The sequence below is a fragment of the Phyllopteryx taeniolatus genome, chromosome 2 (assembly GCF_024500385.1).
Source record: "Phyllopteryx taeniolatus isolate TA_2022b chromosome 2, UOR_Ptae_1.2, whole genome shotgun sequence".
Classification (NCBI taxonomy): Eukaryota; Metazoa; Chordata; class Actinopteri; order Syngnathiformes; family Syngnathidae; genus Phyllopteryx; species Phyllopteryx taeniolatus.
In genome coordinates this window covers 20,776,611-20,799,524 of record NC_084503.1, presented here as the reverse complement: position 1 = coordinate 20,799,524, position 22,914 = coordinate 20,776,611, and the positions used below count along the sequence as shown (strand labels likewise).

Genomic DNA, 22,914 nt, shown 5'->3' with positions numbered 1-22,914 from the left:
CTCCCGTCGATTGACTTTGCTTATCCACTGGTCACGTATTCCTTTTTCATTTGGAAAGCCAAAAAAAAAAAAACTCTTGCCACTGCCATTTGTACAACCAAGTGACATCGCTAAATCATCCGACAACAAATACACAAGGACGGGAACAACAGCACAAGATGCAGTTTGGCTCGTGTCAGGTCACGGCGCCAGATAAAGCCAAAGACCGGAAGGCGCTGGATGCAAAAAGCATGACTTATGGAGTCATGAACACTGACCTTACCAGAGGCAAGTGAGGCCTGCGGTTCTTGTGGGGTCTTTTATGACCTCTTGGGGTATTTTTGGTCAGCCGGCCACCACTGTTCTACATTTTCACCATTTGTTGATAATGGCTCCTAATGTGGTCCCAGAGGTTTATAAATGGCTTTATAACCTTTTCCACACTGATCTCAATTTCTCTCTCATTCTTTCCTGAATTTCTTTTGATCTCAGAATGATGTCTAGCTTTTGGTCTACTTTGTCTGGCAGGTCCTATTTAAGTGATTTCTTTGAGAACAGGTGTGGCAGTATCGGGCCTGGGTGTTGCTTGAGAAATTGAACTCTGGTATTATAAACGAGTTCCGTTTCAACAGAGGGCCATTAAGATTTTGATTTTTTGCTCCCTCTGTAATAAAATTTTAAAAACTGCATTTTGTGTTGTCTTTGAATATTTAAATGTGTTTGATAATGGGAAACATCGAAGTGTGACAAATGATTTATAAAAAAAATAAAAAATAGGAAGGGGTCAAACAGTTTGTCACACCACTGTATTGAAGTCCCAACACATTCAATCGACTGATTTTAGCTAAAAAAAAAAAAAAGTTCATCCACCGTGTAGTGAATCTGAATTGTCATTTCATATGATTTTGATAGGTTACATCTTTAAAAAAAAAAAAAAGTAGACAAATTTTTTAAAAAGCCAAGTAGTTTGACCGATTTTCGTTTATGACCAAGCTCTTTTCTACAGTATTCCAATTGAGAAATCTACCTGTATTTCCTTTTGGGGGGGAAAATCACAATTGAAATCTTTGTAGACAGTGGTAACAATGGTTAAAATTTTAAAGACTTTGCTGCCAGTTTAACTTTAACAGATGGCGCTAGTGAGGTATGAAGCCTCGTGTAATAGATTACAAAGCAATGGGGTGTAACATCATTACTTCATTTGGCCATCACGGCCTCAGTGGTTAGTGTTTTTAGATGTTTAACGCTTAAATCAAATTTATAAATGATCAAGAACAATGCATTATAGTACACTCCCTGTGCAATTAAGCGGCCAAATTTGGAACAGATTCCTTTGTGTGGCTTTACCCTTCACACCCATCTACATTAGTTACTAGCCCCATTTATCTTATTAGGTAGTGTTCTCAAACAAGACAACATTAAAGATACAAAATTAGTTTTATTAACAAATCCAAACAAGTTCTGTTAAAGTATGCCAACAACTCCAGGCGATGCATGCGAAGTCCAAAGACCTAAGAACAAAGTCACATTTAGTGATTTTTCTTTAGATATTTAAACAATATTCATTAGTATAGGTTTGATCTCAGTCCCATATCCGCAAGAGTCATCCAACAGTCTCTTTTTAAAGGTCATCCCAGATCACAAAAAACCTGCATAAACCAGAAGTTCACATACCCCAAGAGTCTCCCTCTCGTACACTTGAACTGGGGGGGAACAAACAAAAAAATTAGAACAAAACAAAGTTTGTGGGAATTTAATACAACCAGTGTTTATCTGTGGGACAGCTGAGTGGCTGCTGCTGCCACAATCAAGTCAGAACAGTCAAAGACTGTCCCGCATGTTCTTGCATGCACTTGGAGGACACAAGCTACACACAAGCCTGGCCATTAGGATAGCATGCATACATTCACATCACAAAATTGGGATTTTAGGTCAAATTTCAGGATTAAACCTAGAAGGCAATATGTATTATAATGTATTAATAAATTTGAAATAACTGTCCCGGAATTGGGAAATTTGGGTCATTGCAGCATTTGCGGATATAGGAAATATAAAATGTACTATAAATACCATGTCAGAGAAAACTTACATGTACATCGCACAAAATAGAAACCGAACTATTGTCCTTACAGACTATCAAATTCAATCAGCAATGTTTGTTTGCAAAATGGAGCACAGAGTTTTAATTTTGACGTTTGAGATCTGATTAACCCTCTTTAGACTTGCTGTTTTGTTACCAGGTAAATTAATCCATAGACATTTTTGATGGAACGTAAAATTATACTGGTACTTTGATTCGGGCTGCAACTATGTCCGCCATTACAAGGTTTATGTAATAAAAACAAAATGACAAATATTGAAGCCATAATTTTTTTATGTTCAGTAAACTGTCACAGAAACGCTCTTGACAAAATCTTTAAAATAAGGAAATACAAATTTGCACAAATTGTTCTGAAAATGAATTTTTATAAGTTGGCAACTCTGTTTTCACCAATATTTACTTTAAGTCGTGCAATTAAAATGTATACATTTACCTGAGCGCCACTGGGAACTTTTCACCCTGAATGAGAGAAATTTTGACTGTTAGATCAGGTAAGGGGGGAAAAAAAAAAAATCAAGACAGGTAATTGATTGCAATGTGGCTCAGTAATTGGAGAATCAGTCACAGAGCTCAGTGAGGGCAAGTTTGTCATCACAGCCAAAACCAGGTGCACTGTGCAACTGTCAAAGTCCAACAACATTACCCCCCCCCCCCCCCAAACAAAATGGACGTGAGCCGCTAAAGATTTAAGCCTATCCCTTTCCTGTGGGCTTGTTTGCACATTGACAAAATGGGCATCCTCTTATGGATGAGGAATTTCATCCATCCGGACTGCTCTGTAAAACATGGCTAAAGAAAACTGGTGTATTAATGTGGATGAAGCTGCAATTTATTTCAACTGTGCATTTTTGTCCTTTTAGAATCAGTCCACCCAAAAGTATGTTTGTACATTATCAGTTAAGCTTGTTAGCCAATAGTTTGATTTTGATGGTTCCCAAAGGGGGAAAATTTTAAATTCGTGCAAAACGCATCTAGCTTGTGTTAGACTTTGGCAGTCCCACTGTACAGTATTGTATTTATTGACAAACCTCTAATTTGTAGTTCTAAGACATTCATGAGCCTAACACCTGCAGAAAAAAAAGAAACGTCATAAGGTATTGCACTTCTGAGCACTATAGTTGTTAAAAATGTCCTTCCCCCAAATTGTTGCTGTATCAGTTATTTTTGGTAACTGAGCAGCGACCGTCAGTGAAAGTTTTTCTGTTGGCTTCCTTTTGACCGTTCAATGCTACAAAAAGAGCAACAACGGCTTCGATAGGAGCCTCCTGGATGTGTATACAAGTTAATGCTGAGGGGGGGGGGGGGGGGAATGTTTACAAGCTTATTTGGTATCAGGAGGAAAAAACAAACCCCATAAGGGATTAATAAATGCATTACTAGCAGTATCAAATCGCCGACCACGTGCTATGTATGGAGCTTTAGCTTAGCTTTTACTTTTGCGTTAGTTTAGGCCTCCATTATTGTACGGTAAACTGCTTCGGTAAAATACGGTTACGCGCGCGGTTATTTTAGTCAGAAATCAATAGATCAACAAATATCAGTATAGCTTACAAATAACGTCGTCCTCCTTCGTCTGAGGCTGGATGGAAGAAAAGAGAGATTTGATGCAGCGACGTGGTTTTATAATAGATGTATGACGTCATACACAGCCTCCTGATTGGGCCATTCTTGCTCCCTGTGCATGATGGGAATTGTATTTTGCCATACAGACGAAGTTTCTTGCTCAGGTATTAAAACAGCAGATAAGTACAACTTGTTTTAGTAATGATAATTAAAACGACAGAAATAAAAATGGAAACATATATTAGCTTTTTTAATTATTAACAAATGAATGATAGCTGTGATAGGCTGCAGCACGCCCGCGACCCTAGTGAGGAGAAGCGGCTCAGAAAATGGATGGATGGAAAAATACACAAATATAATGCAAATAATATTGCACCACACTGGATCGGCTGTTTGTGCAGCTGCAATTGTCTTTAAATTAGTATTTGTTTGTTATTATTATTATTATTATTGTTGTTGTTGTTATTATTATTATCCTTTTATGACATCCCCAATATGAGGTATCTCACTTTTCTATCCTCTTTTTAAATTGTTTTTATTATGAATTTATTCATAATTCCAGAGCTGCCAAATGTTACGGTACATCTGTATTTTGTTACAGAAATCACTGAACGTTAACTCGTCATGCCGTAACACTGATTGTTCCGGATATTGGAGAAAAAAAACATCCAGGGTCTGACATTACCGTCGCGCCCACATTGAAAAGCTACCTGCTGCACGCTATTTTATTACGCCCCGAGGCTGCCAAGCTGTTTAGGCGAAAGTTCTCTTTGCGTCCGGTGTCAACGCATCGCCTCCCTGGTAGCGAATAAGCTGCACTTCTTACCATCCATCTTACAAAAGTGTCACGAAGGGAGGACAAGGAGCGGATAGGCGAAGACGATGTCCTGCGATTGGCTGGCAACCAAATGGACCTAGATGACCAGATCCATCCATTTTCTGAGCCGCTTCTCCTCACTAGGGTCGCGGGCGTGCTGGAGCCTATCCCAGCTATCATCGGGCAGGAGGCGGGGTACACCCTGAACTGGTTGCCAGCCAATCGCAGGACACATACAAACAAACAACCATTCGCACTCACATTCACACCTACGGGCAATTTAGAGTTGTCAATTAACAACTTCCCGGAGTGCCCGGAGAAAACCCACGCAGGCACGGGGAGAACATGCAAACTCCACACAGGCGGGGCCCCGATTGTACCCCGGTCCTCAGAACTGTGAGGCAGACGCTCGAACCAGTCGCCCACTGTGCCGCCCCAACAGTTCTTTAAAAAATAAATAAATATTAATCGAATTTTTGGGGGGACTGACGAAATTGCAACAAATATTAAAGGACTCTTGATCATATAAATTCCAAGGATGGAAGCATTTTCCTGCTCTGAACTTTTTTCATGTTGTCATTATGGGGTGATGTGTGTAGAATTTTGAGGAATAAAATAAATTTCATCCATTTTGAAATAAGGCTTTAACATAACATGGAGTGGCAAAGCAATGTTGTTGGTAAAATTTGTTGCTGTCTTTGTGTCCCCAAGATGGTGTCCTCCCCCTTACAATCATTCCTTAACCTCTTCCCTTCCTCCCTCCCATCCTCCCTATTTGCAGGCCAGGCATCACCACCAACCATAGCAACATCAGCATCAAGGCCGAGCCCCCTTCCCCCCCTCCTCCTCGGGGCTACTCGTCTGCCCCTGAGGTCGCCGCCCGGCGGGACGAGCATCCAGCACGCCTTCGCCCGGACTTGCTGCCGCTGGCTGCCGCTCGCTCAGAGGCTGACGACAGTGCGGCAACCAAGCGTCTGCGCATGGACAGCTGGGTCACTTAGATGAATGATTGCCGTTCTGCAAATTCAACGGACACACTTCCTGGTCTCAGGGTCACTAAAAGCAATACAGTAAACAGCACATCCTGCCCCCCAAAAGTATCAAATTATTTTCTTTAACATGCAACAAAATGCCAATTACTACATTGCTCTGGATGCATTATAAAAAAAAATTCTGTTGTTTTGTATATATACCTTTAATATATCACTTTGGCTGGAACCAGGAATCGATCTTCTATTATTATTATTATTAGCATACATTTTACGTGTTCTTACTGTATGCATGTCCTTTTTTCCAGTATGGTGGACGGATGATAAGCAAATCTGCCTAAGACTTCTGAGGATCTGGATTTGAGTCTCAGCGAGGAGTTTGCATGTTCTCCCCTTTCTTGCATGGTTTTTATGCGTGTACTCCTCCTTCCTCCCACATTCCAAAAACATGATACTCCTTGCGGGGGTGTCAAACTTATTTTTGTCACGGGCCACATTGTAGTTATGGTTTCCGTCAGAGGGCCGTTATGGAACTATAAACTGTAATTGTAGGCCTCATCATATTGTTACATAATACACAAATTGATCAGAATCAGAATCATCTTCATTTGCCAAGTATGTCCAAAAAACACACAAGGAATTTGTCTCCGGGAGTTGGAGCCGCTCTAGTACGACAACAGACAGTCAATTGACAGAGAATACTTATGAGTATATAAAGACATTGAAAAAACAGTTGCTGAGCAATAAAAGGTTGCTATTAATCTGGTAATGCCAGTACAATTATTATTATTTTTTTGACAATTGTGCAAAAAGATGCAGAGTCCTCTAGCACTTAGAGCAGTTTGAATGACTAATATAGCAATAATCCGGTGCAATGAACATTGTGCAAAAGGCGCCGAGACTTCAAGGAGTGTATGCAGTTTAAAGTGACGAGAAGTGCGATAATCTGGGACAATGTTGATTATGCAAATTTTGCAGATACTCCTCAGTCAGTGTGCAAGTGGGGCAGATGTTACTCTGGCATGAGTGGCCAGTATTGGTCAACAACAGATATGCAAATAGTGCAGCGTGAGTGCACAAGTATGTATAATTGGCCCGACAGAAATGTGACAACAAACTCAAGACAAAAAAATTGGCAGCATGTTGCAACGAAATTGTAGGTTAGCTGTTTAAGAAGTTCATTGCAAGAGGGAAGAAGCTGTTGGAATGTCTGCTAGTTCTAGTTTGCATTGATCGGTAGCGCCTACCTGAGGGAAGGAGCTGGAAGAGCTGGTGACCAGGATGTGGAGGGTCCGAGAGGATTTTGCACGCTCTTGTCTTAGTTCTGGCAGCGTGCAAGTCCTCAAGGGTGGGTAGAGGGGTACCGACAATCTTTTCAGCCGTTTTGATTGTCGGTTGCAGTCGGAGTTTGTCCTGTTTTGTTAATTTCTTTAGTCAGCTGGTTTCTAGCTCAATTATACAGGGCCCTGTCTCCGCTTTGATATGCGTCCTTCTTAGCTTGGCGAAGCTGCTTAAGTTTGGCAGTGAACCACGGCTTGTTGGTTTTGAATGTACAAAATTACTTTGTTGGTACACACACATCTTCATATAAACTAATATAGGATGTGACAGTGTCCGTATATTCATCCAGGCTGCCAGCTGAATTTGAAAAAAACACTCCAGTCTGTGCATTCTAGACAGCTTTGAAGTTCTATCTTTGCTTCGTTGGTCCACTTTTTCACTGTTTTCACTGTAGGCTTCACGCATTTAAGTTCTTGCCAGTATGTCGGTATTAAGTGAATTAAGCAGTGATCAGACGAGCCCAGTGCTGCACGAGGTTTGGCACGGTATGTGTTATTTAGCGTAGTATAGCAGTGGTCTAAAATGTTATTTTCCCTGGTAGGACTGTCGATGTGCTGCTTGTATTTAGGGAGTTTGTGGTTGAGTTTAGCTTTGTTAAAGTCCCCGAGAATAATGAGGGGTGAGTCCGGGTGTTTTTTTTTAAATTTTGTTTACTTGTTCGACGAGCGTTAGCAGTGCGGCATCCGTGTTAGCTTGAGGTGTAGACACCAGCAAGAACGAATGATGCAAACTCATGAGGAGAGTAGAATGGCTTACAGTTCAAAAACAGCAACTCTAAATCCGGGCTGCAGTGTGTGGTGAGCTCCGTGACGTCCGTACACCATTATTGATATAGAAGCATATTCCGCCGCCTTTTGAAGATGGAAGCCGGGAAGCACGACGGCGCCAATAGGTACAGCCTCACAGAGCCAAGTCTCCGTAAAGCACATGGCGGCGGAACGTCCAGTCTTTACTGGTCTTTATCAGAAGATGAAGCTCATCCATTTTGTTGGGTAGGGAGCGTAAATTCGGGAGGTGGATCGACGGAAACGGCAATCCGTATCCTCTCTTGCGGAGCTTCACTTGGATGCCGGCTCGCTTCCCTCTGTGGCGTCCCCTTCGCCTCCATGCGCCAAAGACCACGGTCGCTGCTGCGGTGAGTAACTCGGGGGAAAAAACTGAGCGGATTTGCGAAAGTTGGTGAAAGAAAGTCCGGAGTAGCCTCCTTGATGGTTAGCAAGTCTCCCCTTGTGTAAGTGAGTCATGTAATGTCTCCAAACGCTAATGATTTGCTTTCGTGGGCTACATGAAAGGATGTAGTGGGCCAGATTTGACCTTCTGGCCTTGGGGTTGACACCTGTGTTCAGTTTGAATATTCATTCATTGATTTTCCACACAGCTTATCGTCACTTGGGTGTGGGCGTGCTGGAGCCTATCCCAGTTGACTCTGGGCGAGAGGCAGTGTGCCAGCCAATCACAGGGCACATATAACCAAACAACCAGTCGTTCTCACATTCACACCTACGGACAATTTAGTCTTCAATTAACCTACCATGCATGTTTTTGGGATGTGAGAGGAAACCGGAGTACCCAGGGAAAACCCACACAGGCACAGGGAGAACATGCAAACCCCACACCGGCGAGGCCAGATTTGAACCCGGGTCCTCAGAACTCTGAAGTAGATGTCGGCCTCCTTGCCACAGGTTAAATATATTCGCTCTTATTCAAGATGTTTTGTTTGACAGTCTTAGGTAATTATTATTATTTTTTTTTTGCCATTTAAAGTTTTGTTTGATTCTTTTTGGCACCAATCTGATTACATATGTTAACTAAAGCCCTAAATTGTCCATAGGTAAGAATGTTAGTGTGAATAGTCACTTTTCTATAAGTGCCCCTGTGATTGCCCGGCAACCAATCTAGGGTGTACCCCACTTGTCTCACCAAAATTCATCTCAGATTAATTCAAGGCTTTAAATTGGAATTCACATAATGAGGGGACACCCTCAAATCACAAAGTCTCTCGCATTCAAGGGTGGCAGAACGACTTTGAAAGTGGAGGGACACAATACTTTTGGGGCACTTTTTCCCCGCTCCAAGGGAACTTTTTCAACATCATCGATCTGGGGACGGGTATCGAACATTTTCAGTCGCACTTTTTGCCGCTCCGAGGGCACTTTTTGCTACACAGAGATGGGCACTTAGGGTAAACACAAAGAGGCACTTTGGGTAAAAACTGGGGAGGCACATGGCTTCTGCGGCCTCGGCTAGCATTAATATTGTTCAGAGTAAATAAAGTTATTTGTCTAAATGTATGTCAAGGAAACACAAAGAGAACCCCCACAGCTGGCAATGTATTTTTTCCTCCAAGTCAATATCAAGGCATTATTGACGTCATACACTGCCCATCTATTCGACTTCACATATGAGGAATTCGGAGACAATTTTTTGTGTTTGCAAACAGGGGCGTCAAACTGGGAGAACATGACAAGTATAAAGGAGCCCTGACCGTTTTTCAGGCCCGGGTGTCCGACAGGGTGGAAAAGGAAATTCTACCCCCATTTGACTAATTTAGCAAAACATAATGGCGAGCCTTTTAGCTAACAGCAGCTCTATAGCTCACTATGTCATTTCACCATCGAAAAAGGACATTTGTGCCATTAAGACAAGCAACAGGAGAGTCAATTAGCCAGTTTCTCAATGATCATGTTGACTGATTGAATTTCTACCAAGTCTATTTTTGAATTAACTTGTCATTTGATATGTAAGTGATGGCCAGCGTTCCGTCTCTCTTGGAAGCAATTTACCTTGCATGATGGCTTCTTTTCGTCTGACACTTAACAAATTCAAATTAGAGCGGGAGAGAAGAACCATCCTTCGAACCATTTACCCTGTTTTCTCATTCGCTCTGCCTTGGTCAAATGGCATGTGAGGTTTTGTTTACAAATTATGCCATTGGCGAAAACTAAGGATTTTGCCATCCAGAAATACGTGTGATGTCATGGTGAAATGTCCTATTAAGAAATAAAAAAATACATAAAGTACTATAGTTACTAAACATTTGAACGAAACTGTCTAACATAACTTAAGGCTTCCTGAAAACAGCGTCCAGTCGTTTCTCCTCATACTCCACTATTATTCTTTCAAATTACACATATGTCATAAATTTGATCAAGCAATGTTCTCAAGACACTGCAAATAGCGAATTTCTGCAATGACGGAGTCTGGTTTGGTGAACACAGTATTACATATTTGCTTTTTGCAGATGATGTGGTTCTGTTGGCTTCATCAAGCCAGTGATCTTCAACTCTCACTGGATCACAGTGAGTGTGACGCAGTTGGGATGAGAATCAGCACCTCCAAATCTGAGGTAATTGTACTTAGTCGGAAAAGGGAGGAGTGCCCTCTCCAGGCTGGGAATGAAATCCTGCCCCAAGTGGAGGGGTTCAAGTATCTTGGGGTCTTGTTTTACGAGTGAGGGAAGAATGGAGCGGGAGATCAACAGATGGATCAGTGCAGCATCTGCAGCAATTTGGACTCTGCATTGTTCTGTCGTGGTGAAGAAATTTTTTCAGGTTGGCAACTACCCTACAATTCTACCTACAGGTCCCTGCTAACTAAAAAAATGTGGTTGTCATCTTGTACCCAGACATGTCTGCAAAAGTCTTAACGGAGGCACTTTTCAGAATTGGCCCCCTGACTAATATGCAGGGACCAGTGTACACGTTTTCACACAACAATTGAAACACTTTACACTCACACTTGATCCCTGCTATAGCAATGTGTTGATAACAAATGCACCTCTATGTTAGCAGCTAACAAGCTAAGATAAGATAACTTCAGAAGTTTCAACGTGCACCAAGTTTATGCAGACACAAACATTTAATGAATGATGTTTTACTCCAGTAAAGCAGTGATTGTACATACGGTATCCAGGATTCGGGGGGCGGGGGGGGGGGGGGGAATTCGTGGAGAAACACAGCTAGTAAGCTAAACTAGCTGGAGAATTGATGTTTACTGTCATGTGACTATATCCAGGTACTGGTCACCACCGGCGCCATACTAGATGCAACCACAAATATGGCTTAGCAGTGGCAAATGATGGTTAATAAGTCTTTAGGAAGTTATCTGAGGTGATTAGATCTGGGTGGTATTCCAGCAAGCAGGTTATGTGAAAACTCGGAGGAATTTGACCCTCAGATGAGGGAAAGCCTGATCATTCCGTTCAGAGCTGGGGAAGAGGAATTCTGACTTATTTACCGCGATAACTGACTCTGTGAACAGGTTCTACGTGTCTCCTCCCACCTGAACAAAACACAGCTTGTCTGCTTCTCCACAATCCCATCAATACTGAGGCACAATTAAATCTAAAACGATATGCTGGTAGGCGGCATGGTGGAAGACTGGTTGGCACATCTGCCTCACAGTTCTGAGGACCCAGGTTCAAATCCGACCTCGCCTGTGTGGGGTTTGCATGTTCTCCTCGTGCCTGTGTGGGTTTTCTCCGGGTACTCTGGGCTGAACTGGCTGGCGACCAGTTCAGGGTGTACCCCGCTTCTCGCCTGAAGATAGTTGGGATAGGCTCCAGCACGCCCGCGAACCTAGTGATAAATTAGATAAGTTGTTTGTAAAATGGATGGATGGATGATAAGATGATATTTCTCTGCTAATTTCTGTAAAAAAAAACAAAAAAACTATTGCTTATTAAATAAATAAGTTGCATTAAGTCGATTTTCTTAAAAATGGGATTCAATTTATTTTTTCAATACAATTAAATACATGATGATGATTTTCTATTTTAATAAATAATTGGTTATTTAATTTAATTTATCTTAAAATCTAAATATTAACATAAAATGAGAATACATTTTGGAAAATAAACCATTTTACATTTTTAGTCATTATTATTTACTTTTTATTCATGTATCTAACTAAATCATTGGTGATTTATTGCCACTAAATAGAGTATAGATATAGGGTAATAGAGTGAATAATTTTTAACTATTTTCCTTTGACCTCATCTACAAATGACCTGGCCCATGTGTCCACTTTCAAAATCCAATCTAGCCACCATGCAGCCTATAATTGAATGCCTTTTTGGCTTCCCAAATGTGACGTGGATGGGACACGTCATGCATATCCAATTTTATTAATTGTATCTTCAAATAGATGGTTACATTAGGGTCTACAAATCAATGACAAATATGTCAATAAAATTGTGTTCAATAAAAATGTTGAATATTAAATGAATATTTACTTTATTAATAAAAGTCAGTGAGTATGCAGCAGTGTTACTGTTTTTTGTTTGTTTGTTTTTTACAGAATATATTTTCATATCATTAAACGCCTTCATTAGCGCCTCAAATTCCAAGGGGGACGTAAGTAACTTGACTTGTTTCTATCGGTTTCCATGGTGAATCGACATATCGGGCTCCATTGATGATGTCTTTTGGTTCTGGCTGTGAAGGAGTTAAATTCAAGGTGAGCGTACTTAAGACTGTTTGCTGGAATACCCCCCGGCAAAAGTGGGGCATGGTTTAATCATCACACACTTATCATCATACCGCGTTTCTGAAATAAGATCAAGTCCCCTCTGATAACTTCCCAAAGACTTATTAGCTATCATTTGTAAATGTTAAATCATATTTGTGGTTGCAATGTGAAGCCCGGCCGGTGCTGACCAGTACTGGAATGTAGTCACATAAAGTAGTAGAGATGGCTGCAGTGCACTGTAATGTCAGGAAAAACCAATTAGAACTTCTACAATTTCCATCCATCCATTTTCTGAGCCACTTCTCCTCACTAGGGTCGCGGGCGTGCTGGAGCCTATCCCCCGCTATCATCGGGCAGGAGGCGGGGTACACCCTGAACTGGTTGCCACCCAATCGCAGGGCACATACAAACAAACAACATTCACACTCACACCTACGGGCAATTTAGAGTCCCCAATTAATGCATGTTTTTGGTATGTGGGAGGAAACCGGAGTGCCCGGAGAAAACCCACGCAGGCACGGGGAGAACATGCAAACTCCACACAGGCGGGACCGGGGATTGAACCCCGCTCCTCAGAACTGTGAGGCTGACGCTCTAACCAGTCGTCGACCGTGCCGCCACTTCTGCAATTTATTTTGGGTTAATTAGAGGCACTTTAAATGGTTGCAGCCATGTGCTGACTGCCATGATTTTAAATGTGATTGGTGATTTTCTAAACATAGCCACATTTCCATTAAAAGAGGGTGTGGATACTTGTGCAACTGCATTATTGAAGTTATTTTTACTTCCCCTCTCAAAAATTTTATTTTTAAATTGAGTTGTACACACACATACACACTGGACCGTTTTTTTTTTTTTTTTTACCATTTCTCCCTTTCTACAAATATTCATCCATCCATCCATTTTCTGTACCGCTTATCCAAATGTTGTAAATTACAATACAGTATTTGTGTTTATGTAGTCAGTATTTAATACAACATAAAATTTGTATTTTACTCAAACATATAACTAAAAAGTAAAATCAGAGAAACTGATGACCCAGTCTAATCCTAATCCTAACCTTGACCAGAGGTGGGTAGTAACGCGCTACTCCGTTACATTTACTCAAGTAACATTTTGGATAAACTGAGAAGATCCGTGATAATAATTTCCATGCCGCTCGGTACTTTCCTTTATCAATAATTGTGTGCAGGATGTATTTTTAGACTACATCATCGACTTCCGCGTCGGGCGCAGCTGCTCCAGTCCACCGTGATTACCACGGTGATGTTTGACTCAAATTCACCAATCACATGACACAAGAAAGTCACATGTCCGCAAACAAAGTCTTCTATTGGGCTTCGCGGGCCATCGAGGAGGCACCACGGAGGAGCTATAAACAAGGAAACACTGATGTTTCCTTTCTGAAAGTCTTGTGAGCACCAAGACAGTGACGTAAAAAAGTGCATTTACCAGTAAGGACAGTAGTTAATCTATTGGTTTTGTTATTTTTTTGTGTTGTGATAGTAAAATTCAGCCACGGAGACAAGAGATTTGTGAGTCGATTAAAAACATGTTGCCATCTTTAAATGATGTCCACATGAAATGAGAACATCGAGGAGTGATTCTCCTTTCTCCAAACATTCGTCCTTCTTCGCTCCTCTTTTTTCCTTCTCAACTCTTCGATGGGAACTCTGGTGGGAGGAGCTAATGTAAAACGAGGCGCGAGGACAGAGGAGGTTACAAACAAAGAAATGAGATCGAGCCCATCCACCCATTATCTTTAACTATACCATCGTTTGTTTATGTTTAATCCTTATCAGGGTCGCAGGGTGAGGGGCCTTGCCTCAGAGTCAACTATTCACACCTATGGACAATTGAGTTTGCCATTAACATAAAATGCATGTTTTTGATAAATAGTCTCGGGCCAATTAAAAGGCGAAAGCATAGTGACGGCGGCACGGTAGGTTAATTAAAGTTTCTGAATTGCCCGGAGGTGAGTGCGAATGGTTGTTTGTTTGTTTCTGTGTGCCCTGCGATTGGCTGGCGACCGGTTCAGAGTGTAGCTTGCTGGGATAGGCTCCAGCACGCCCGCGACCCTAAGTGAGGATGGAAGGTATGAGTGACGGTGATGGAACGCGAAGGGGAAGTAGATTCTTTGCTCTCAGGCACTGTGGTTTCCAATGGTGACGACAGGAAACGAACCACATCTTACGCAAACAGGTCAACTCACTGGTGGAAACAACTCGAAGTTTGGAAAGAGATAAAATACTGGTCAACTTTCTTTTTTTTTTTGACTTTCTAAAGTGTTATTTGCATTGGTTTATCTCATCGTTTCCCCTCGATTTTGATTTGTGATGATAAAAACAAACTCAATTTAAGCATAACATAAATGTGATGCGAGCGGATTACAATATTCTGTGCATTTCAAAGGAATTTACTGAAAGTGTCGCTGCTTTATATTACTCGCGCTTTGTCGTTGATTTACAATCAAACACTTGTTAGCAGTTAAATATGTTAAAAGATCACCGATACACCGTCATTATTGCCTCAATTTAAACAAAAGTCATCGCTTTTATTTTGATATGTAACGGAAGCACTTGTTGCGCATCGAATGGCGGAAGAAAAAAAAGGTGGAGAAGCAAGTTCGAACAGGCTCCCAGTCGCGGCGATGTGTCTTGGTCAGGCACGGAGTACGACGCACTTCGTGGGACCGCCGCCTCGAAGGTAAATAAACGTCAATAGTTGTCTTTTTGTACTTGTACTACCTGAGCTCCACGGAGCGTCCGGACAAACCGACGTCCGACAGTGGGCAAAGTTGTTGAAAAAGAGAGACCGTGCTTCCGGCTCCGGCTTTCACCCTTCAATGGCTTTAAATCCAGCGAACCTTTACTTTTGCACATCCATTTAGACGTCAATGCCATTACACAAATGCATAGACAAACAATAGACTGGTCGCAAGTCAAAGTCAGGTTACATATAGAAACTCACATTCACGCCTATGGACAATTAACAGAGGGAAGAAAAGGTGTGTGAACCCTTTGCCTCAAAACCTGATAATGGGCCTCAGTTTTTACCATGCAGTGCTAGACTGGTGACCAGTCCAGGGTGTACCATGCTTTTCTCGCTGAAAGTCAGCTTACGGTGCATCAAAGAGCCTTACGTTGGAAGGGAAAAGTGTGTGAACCCTTTGGAATTTGTTTAATGTCTGCATAAATTGGTCATAAAAAGTAGATGTAAATAACAACAATAAAGAAACAGAGTCTGCCCAAAAAAATACCACACAAACAATGATATGTTTTTATTGAAAATAACATCAACATTCACAGGACTCGAAAAAGTAAGTCAAACCTTGGATTTAAATAACAGATCTACCCTTCTTTGGCAGCAATAACCTCACCCAAATGTTTCCTGGAGTTGCAGATCAGACATTCACAACTATCAGGTTAATTTTGGATCATTCTTCTTTTCAAAACTGTTGCAGTTAAGCAAGATACCTGGGATGTTCAGTCTGAGTAGCTCTCTTGAGGTCATGCCACAGCATCTCAATCGGAGTGAGTTCAGGACTTTGACTGGGCCACTCCAGAACACGTATTTTTTTTTCTTCTGAAGCCATTCTGTTGTTGATTTGCTTCTGTGTTTTGGATCATTGTCCTGTAGCAAGACCCATCTTCTTTTGAGCTTCAACTGTTGGACAGATGGCCTCGTGTTCGTCTGCAAAATGTCTTGATAAACTTGTGAAGTAATTTTACCATTGATGATAGCAAGCGGTCCAGGCCCTTAGTAAGGGCCTGTACCGATGCAAGGTATCAGGCCTATGCCGGCCTCATTTCAAGGTATCCGTTACTCATGAAGGCTGCCAACACCAGCCACCGACACGTAAGGCAAAAAAATCTGACATTGAGTAAGTCCACCTTGCCAGTAGTGGCTGCTGCACTGCAGTTTGACACATCGGCGAATCATCATGTGCGTCACAAAGAAAGAAAGGTCTTTGTTCACAATTATATATTATTGTGTTAATTGTAATTTTATCTATCAAAAGTACTAGTGGTATCGGTACAAGGTATTTGGTATCGTGAGTACTGAAGCGTGAATACACCTACTTGTATGGTTCTGAAGAAAGTGGTATCAAACATCCCTACTGTGAACCCATATAAATGTATGATCACTGAATGTTATTACATATACACCACAAATTGATGGATAACTAGTTTTGAAATCAGAAGCCAGTAACACATAGGTTGTTCAAGTATTATTCACTTTATTTTAAAAGGGGGATGGATTACTAACAAAGAAATGCTTGCAATATCGCAACATTATTAAAAGTGAAGATGATATGTAATTTTGGTAATTTTTAGCAGGAGACGAAGTCAACGAACATGATTTACTTTTGGGGGCCACATAAAATGATGTGGCGGTCCGGATTTGGCCCGCAGGCCATGAGTTTGATACTGTACCCTAACCTCTGTCCCTAACACGTATCCCCACTGTGCGACCCAAAGCCTGAAGTGTAATATCTAAACCTTCCCTTAACTCTAAATCTACTAAGATCTTCTGACAGTACTAAGAAATAAATGAAGATTTTTGTGTAGATAAAAGTTGATCACATTTTCAAAAAGACATGTTTTCGCACAGACATTACTTAAATATGACGACGGCCTATTTCTTGATACATACTTTGTCTGACGAGTGTTCTGGAAAGAACTCGCTGTCGTGTTCTGACATGACCTGCTAGTTTTTTAGCTCACAGAGTCACTGACTGACAAGAAGAAGAAAAAAAGGAGAACAAGCAATAAAAGATCTGGTGAAAATCACTTCTCTCTACATATGTGATAAAACTGAAGTAAAGATTTATGTGAGGAAGAGGAAGGCACATGGTCATTGTCAGGAGAGAGTGTGCACAAGTGTGTGAGTGTGAATGAGAGAGAGAGACACTAATTGGGCAACACAGACTGCTTTTGGACACTTGCTTTTCTCTGTTTGCAGTAATATTGATCACGCAAGTAGTGCATGACGGAAGCTGGAAAAAAAAACTTTTTAAAAAATCCAATTGACTGACACATTAACATGACATTTGTCCTCTGTGTGTGTGTGTGTGTTTTTAAAGTTACTGTCAAGGTTGTCAATGGGCAAGTGCAACAACATTTGTCTGTCCTTGCACCTTTGCTTATTAGACACTAACTTGTTGCTTTTTGATGTTGTGACCATGAAACAGTCATGGTTGCCTAAATGCATTTAGGAGCTGATTCCCCCCACCCAAATGGAAAGCCATGTCTTTCACAAGACTTGCATTATATGACCCGCTACATCGTCTCGGTAATATAGGGATGCACATTGAGAATCGAGAACTGATTGGACCCCGGACTAACGTTCCGGTTCTCCCGGAATCGTTAAAATTTTAAATTTCGGTTCCCAGTTCCTATGCCGAATTCTGCAGTCTACCCAAAAACCCTGAAGGAAAATGTCCGGCCATCTGTTTGTAACCTCAAGTTGAAATGAAATTGGGTTCTGCAGCAGGACAATGATCCAAAATACACCAGTAAGTCCACCTCTGAATGCCTGAAGAAAAACAAAATGATGACTTTGGAGTGGCCTAGTCAAAGTCCTGTCTTGAATCCTATTGAGATGCTGTGGAATGACCCTAAAAAGGCTGTTCATGCTTGAAAAGCCTCCAATATGGCTGAATTACAACAATTCTGCAAAGATGAGTGGGCCAAAATACTGCAAGAGATTCATTGCAAGTTATCGCAAACTCTTGATCGCAGTTATTAGGTTTAGGGGGCAATCACTTTTTTTACACACCGTATCTCTCTCTCAATGCAGCCCTATTTGGGGCACAAGCTAGTGCACACTGTAGGCCGGTCCCAAGCCCGGATAAATGCAGAGGGTTGCGTCAGGAAGGGCATCCGGCTTAAAACTTTGCCAAACAAATATGAGCGTTCATCCAAAGAATTCCATACCGGATCGGTTGTGGCCCGGGTTAACAACCTCCGCCACCGACGCTGTCAACCTGCAGTGCGCCCTTGGAAATTCAGCTACTGTGGGTCGAAGTCGAAGAAGACGAAGAGGTGGAAAGTGGGTTCTTCGGCAGAAAGAGAAGAGGAAAGCACAGAGCCTAGAACTGAATGTGGGGACTTTAAATGTTGGGACTATGACAGGAAAACCTCGGGAGTTGGTTGACATAATAATTAGGAGAAAGGTTGATGTATTGTGTGTCCAGGAGAGCAGGTGGAAAGGCAGTAAGGCTAGAAGTTTAGGGGCAGGGTTTAAATTATTTTACCATGGTGTAGATGGGAAGAGAAATGGAGTCGGGGTTATTTTAAAAGAAGGGTTGGCTAAGAATGTCTTGGAGGTGAAATGAGTATCAGATCGAGTGATGAGGCTGAAACTTGAAATTGATGGTGTTATGTATAATGTGATTAGTGGCTATGCCCCACAGGTAGGATCTGACCTAGAGGTGAAAGAGAAATTCTGGAAGGAGCTAGACCGAGTAGTTATGAGCATCCCAGACAGAGAGAGAGTCGTGATTGGTGCAGATTGTAATGGACATGTTGGGGAAGGAAATAGGGGTGATGAAGAAGTGATGGGTAAGTACGGCATCCAGGAAAGAAACTTGGAGGGACAGATGGTGGTAGACTTTGCAAATGGCTGTAGTGAAGACTATTTTCCAGAAGAGGCACGAACATAGGGTGACCTACAAGAGTGGAGGTAGAAGCACACAGGTGGATTACATCGTGTGCAGACAATGTAGTCTGAAGGAGGTTACCGACTGTAAGGTAGTGGTAGGGGAGAGTGTGGTTAGACAGCATAGGTTGGTGCTGTGTAAAATGACTGGTGGTGGGGAGGAAGATTAGGAAGACAAAGGCAGAGCAGAGTACCATGTGGTGGAAGCTGATACAGGACGAGCCTTGTGCAGCTTTTCGGGAAGAGGTGAAACAGGCTCTCTGTGGACAGGAGGAGCTTCCAGAAGACTGGACCACTGTGGCCAAGGTGATCATAGTGGCAGGCAGGAGAGTACTTGGTGTATCTTCTGGCAGGAAAGGAGAGAAGGAGACTTGGTGGTGGAACCTCACAGTACAGGAAATCATACAAGGAAAAAGGTTAGCGAAGAAGAAGTGGGACACTGAGAGGACCAAGGAGAGGCGGAAGGAATACATTGAGATGCGACACAGACCAAAGGTAGAGGTGGCAAGAGGCATATGATGACATGTATGGCAGGTTGGACACTAAAGAAGGAGAAAAGGATCTATATAGGCTGGCCAGACAGAGGGATAGAGATGGGAAGGATGTGCAGCAGGTTAGGGTAATTAAGGATAGAGATGGAAATGTGTTGACTGGTGCCAGTAGTGTGCTGGACAGATGGAAAGAATACTTTGAGGAGTTGATGAATGAGGAAAATGAGAGAGAAGGGAGAGTAGAAGAGGCAAGTGTGGTGGACCAGGAAGTGGCAATGATTAGTAAGGGGGAAGTTAGGCTTTAAAGAGGATGAAAAATGGAAAGGCAGTTGGTCTGGATGACAATCTTGTGGAGGTATGGAAGCATCTAGGAGAGGTGGCTGTGGAGTTTTTGACCAGCTTGTTCAACAGAATGCTAGCGGGGGAGAAGATGCCTAAGGAATGGAGGAAAAGTGTGCTGGTGCCCATTTTTAAGAACAAGGGTGATGTACACAGCTGTGGCAACTATAGAGGAATAAAATTGATGAGCCACACAATGAAGTTATGGGAAAGGGTAGTGTCGGCTAGACTCAGGACAGAAGTGAGTATTTACGAGCAACAGTATGGTTTCATGCCTAGAAAGAGTACCACAGATACATTATTTGCCTTGAGGATGTTGATGGAAAAGTACAGAGAAGGTCAGAAGGAGCTACATTGTGTCTTTGTAGATCCAGAGAAAGCCTATGGCAGAGTACCCAGAGCGGAACTGTGGTACTGCATGCGGACGTCTGGAGTGGCAGAGAAGTATGTTAGAATAATACAGGACATGTACGAGGGCAGCAGAACAGCTGTGAGGTGTGCTGTAGGTGTGACAGAGGAATTTAAGGTGGAGGTGGGACTGCATCAGGGATCAGCCCTGAGCCCTTTCCTGTTTGCAGTGGTGATGGATAGGCTGGCAGATGAGGTTAGACTGGAATCCCCGTGGATCGTGATGTTTGCAGATGACATTGTGATCTGCAGTGAAAGCAGGGAGCAGCTGGAGGAACAGTTAGAAAGATGGAGGCATGCACTGGAAAGCAGAGGAATGAAGATTAGCCAAAGTAAAACAGAATATATGTGCATGAATGAGAGGGGTGGTGGGGGACGAGTGAGGCTACAGGGAGAAGAAATAGCAAGGGTGGAGGACTTTAGATACTTGGGGTCAACCGTCCAGAGCTATGGTGGGTGTGGTCAGAAAGTGAAGAAACGAGTCCAATCAGGTTGTAACGGGTGGAGGAAGGTGTCAGGTGTGTTATGTGACAGAAGAGTCTCTGCTCGGATGAAGGGCAAAGTTTATAAAACAGTGGTGAGGCCAGCCATGATGTACGGATTAGAGACAGTGGGGCTGAAGGTGGCGGAAATGAAGATGTTGAGGTTCGCTCTTGGAGTGACCAGGTTGGGTAAAATTAGAAATGAGCTCATCAGAGGGACAGCCAAGGTTCGATGTTTTGGAGACAAAGTTAGAGAGAGCAGACTTTGATGGTTTTGACACATCCAGAGGAGAAATAGTGAGTATATTGGTAGAAGGATGATGAGGATGGAGCTGCCAGGCAAGAGAGCTAGAGGAAGACCAAAGAGAAGATTGATGGATGTCGCGAGGGAAGACATGAGGGCAGTTGGTGCTCGAGAGGAGGATGCAGGAGATAGGCTTACATGGATGACGCGCTGTGGCGACCCCTCAAGGGACAAGCCGAAAGGAAAAGAAGAAGTATCTCTCTCTCTCTCTCTCTCTCTCTCTCTCTCTCTTTATTTTACTGAACTAATTTTTAATTAAAATTTAATTATCAGCAAATTGATTAAATAATATGATACAAAAATGTTGATTAAAATGAACTATTTCACATTTTAAACTCAATTTTAAATTTTGTTCATTAATGGTAATTTTTTTTGTTTAGAACGGATAAAACATTTAATTCCAGTATTTTCAATTCATTTTTCTCAAATTTGTTTATTCATTTATTGGAAATAATAAAAATAACAATAGCAAAACAATAAAAAACACATCTATAAATGAGATCAAATATTAAATGTATAAAATGTATTGTTTTCATTATCTCATTTAATAATTGTTTGAGGCGGCACGGTGGACGACTGGTTAGAGCGTCAGCCTCACAGTTCTGAGGACCCGGGTTCAATCCCCGGCCCCGCCTGTGTGGAGTTTGCATGTTCTCGCCGTGCCTGTGTGGGTTTTCTCCGGGCACTCCGGTTTCCTCCCACATCCCAAAAAACATGCATTAATTGGACACTCTAAATTGCCCGTAGACATGACTGTGAGTGCGAATGGTTGTTTGTTTGTATGTGCCCTGCGATTGGCTGGCAACCAGTTCAGGGTGTACCCCGCCTCCTGCCCGATGACAGCTGGGATAGGCTGCAGCATGCCCGCGACCCTAGTGAGGAGAAGCGGCTCAGAAAATGGATGGATGGAATAATTGTTTGATTGATTTTATTATAAATGTTGTAAATGGAAGAGTAAAAATATTATAATAAACTTTACCTAGACATGCAAAATTTAATTTTCATTCCATTAGTGGTTAATTATAATTAAATTATATTTGAATTTCAAATTTAGAATGAAAATCTGTTTTATCATTTTTTTTTACATATTTTAATTGCACCGTTTTCACCTCATCTATGACTTGTTTAAAAAGTTTTCATTTATCTCATAAAAAAATTGGCTGATTGATCTATTGTAAATTGAATTATTTTATATTGAACATGTCATTTAAAAAATGTTATATTAAATAATTATAAAATTATTTACGATTAAATAATATCTAATAAAATAAACATATAATTTATTTGTATATTATTATTAAACTGAACTATTTTCCATTCACGTTTGAAAGTTTTCCCACCCCTGTGCTATACCTTGGTTGCCTGTTGTGTTTTGTAAATGCGAGTCATTGTACTGGTTTCTTCTGTCCTCGTACTGCCTCAGGTATTGGCGTCCATCCATAGCAATTTAGCGGTGTGTTCAAGGGGTGGAAAAGTTAGGACCCTTAAGCGTCTGTAAGAACACAAGGTAACAATAGACAATACACAACACTTTGCTTATTGCAACTTGAGCAACTTTCATGCTATCGGGTTGGCCTTGGTGTTTTTAAGATGTATAAAAAAATAATAAATATCAACAATGGTCAACTTCTTTTTACACTTGGATGACAAAACTGTTAAAAATGTAGTTTTAGCACCATACCTTACTAATTTAAGTTAAGACTGAGTGTTTTGTTGGCTTCATCAGTAAATGTGAACTTTTTTTTACTGTAGTCTGAAAATTAGGAACATTAAAATTTGTTTTTGCACAATACCTTGAATGTTTTAGTCAAGACTGATAGTTTTAATACTAAATAATACATATTTTTACACTAGTGTGACAAATAAAAAAATGAAGTTTTTGCACCATACCTTCGTCTGTGTTAGAGTATTTAATTGGTTTTATAAACTTCTTTTTACACTTCTGTGGCCATTAAGAATGTTAAAAAT

At 41.5% G+C, this 22,914-nt stretch overlaps 2 protein-coding genes and 3 non-coding genes across 15 annotated transcripts in view; 2 read left to right on the top strand and 3 right to left on the bottom strand.

The window, feature by feature from the left end:
- The window catches only part of LOC133473519 (myocyte-specific enhancer factor 2A-like), a 52,706-nt gene extending 42,896 nt beyond the window's left edge, over positions 1 to 9,810 (top strand). For both annotated transcript variants that reach the window (XM_061765193.1, XM_061765199.1), the window contains one exon: positions 5,242 to 9,810. In XM_061765193.1, the coding sequence (XP_061621177.1) occupies positions 5,242 to 5,461 (220 nt within the window). In that variant the 3' untranslated portion in view covers positions 5,462 to 9,810. The remainder of the gene's footprint in view (positions 1 to 5,241) is intronic.
- On the bottom strand, positions 1,554 to 1,622 carry LOC133474548 (small nucleolar RNA SNORD99). Its single transcript, XR_009787548.1, has one exon. It is a non-coding gene; the product is annotated as a small nucleolar RNA SNORD99 (small nucleolar RNA).
- LOC133474544 (small nucleolar RNA SNORA44) lies at positions 1,751 to 1,881 on the bottom strand. The gene has a single exon (XR_009787544.1). It is a non-coding gene; the product is annotated as a small nucleolar RNA SNORA44 (small nucleolar RNA).
- Positions 3,206 to 3,346, bottom strand: LOC133474536 (small nucleolar RNA SNORA16B/SNORA16A family). Its single transcript, XR_009787536.1, has one exon. It is a non-coding gene; the product is annotated as a small nucleolar RNA SNORA16B/SNORA16A family (small nucleolar RNA).
- Positions 9,811 to 13,672: 3,862 nt separating the features above from the next.
- LOC133473355 (multiple C2 and transmembrane domain-containing protein 2-like) overlaps positions 13,673 to 22,914 on the top strand; it is a 62,312-nt gene continuing 53,070 nt past the window's right edge. For 5 of the 10 annotated variants that reach the window (XM_061765061.1, XM_061765060.1, XM_061765059.1 and 2 more), the window contains exons 1-2: positions 13,677 to 13,794; positions 14,836 to 14,965. The gene's annotated coding sequence lies outside the window, so the exon portion shown is untranslated. Of the gene's footprint in view, positions 13,795 to 14,712; positions 14,966 to 22,369; positions 22,454 to 22,914 lie in introns of those variants that run through there. The other 5 variants (XM_061765063.1, XM_061765062.1, XM_061765054.1 and 2 more) reach the window with 4 other exon arrangements.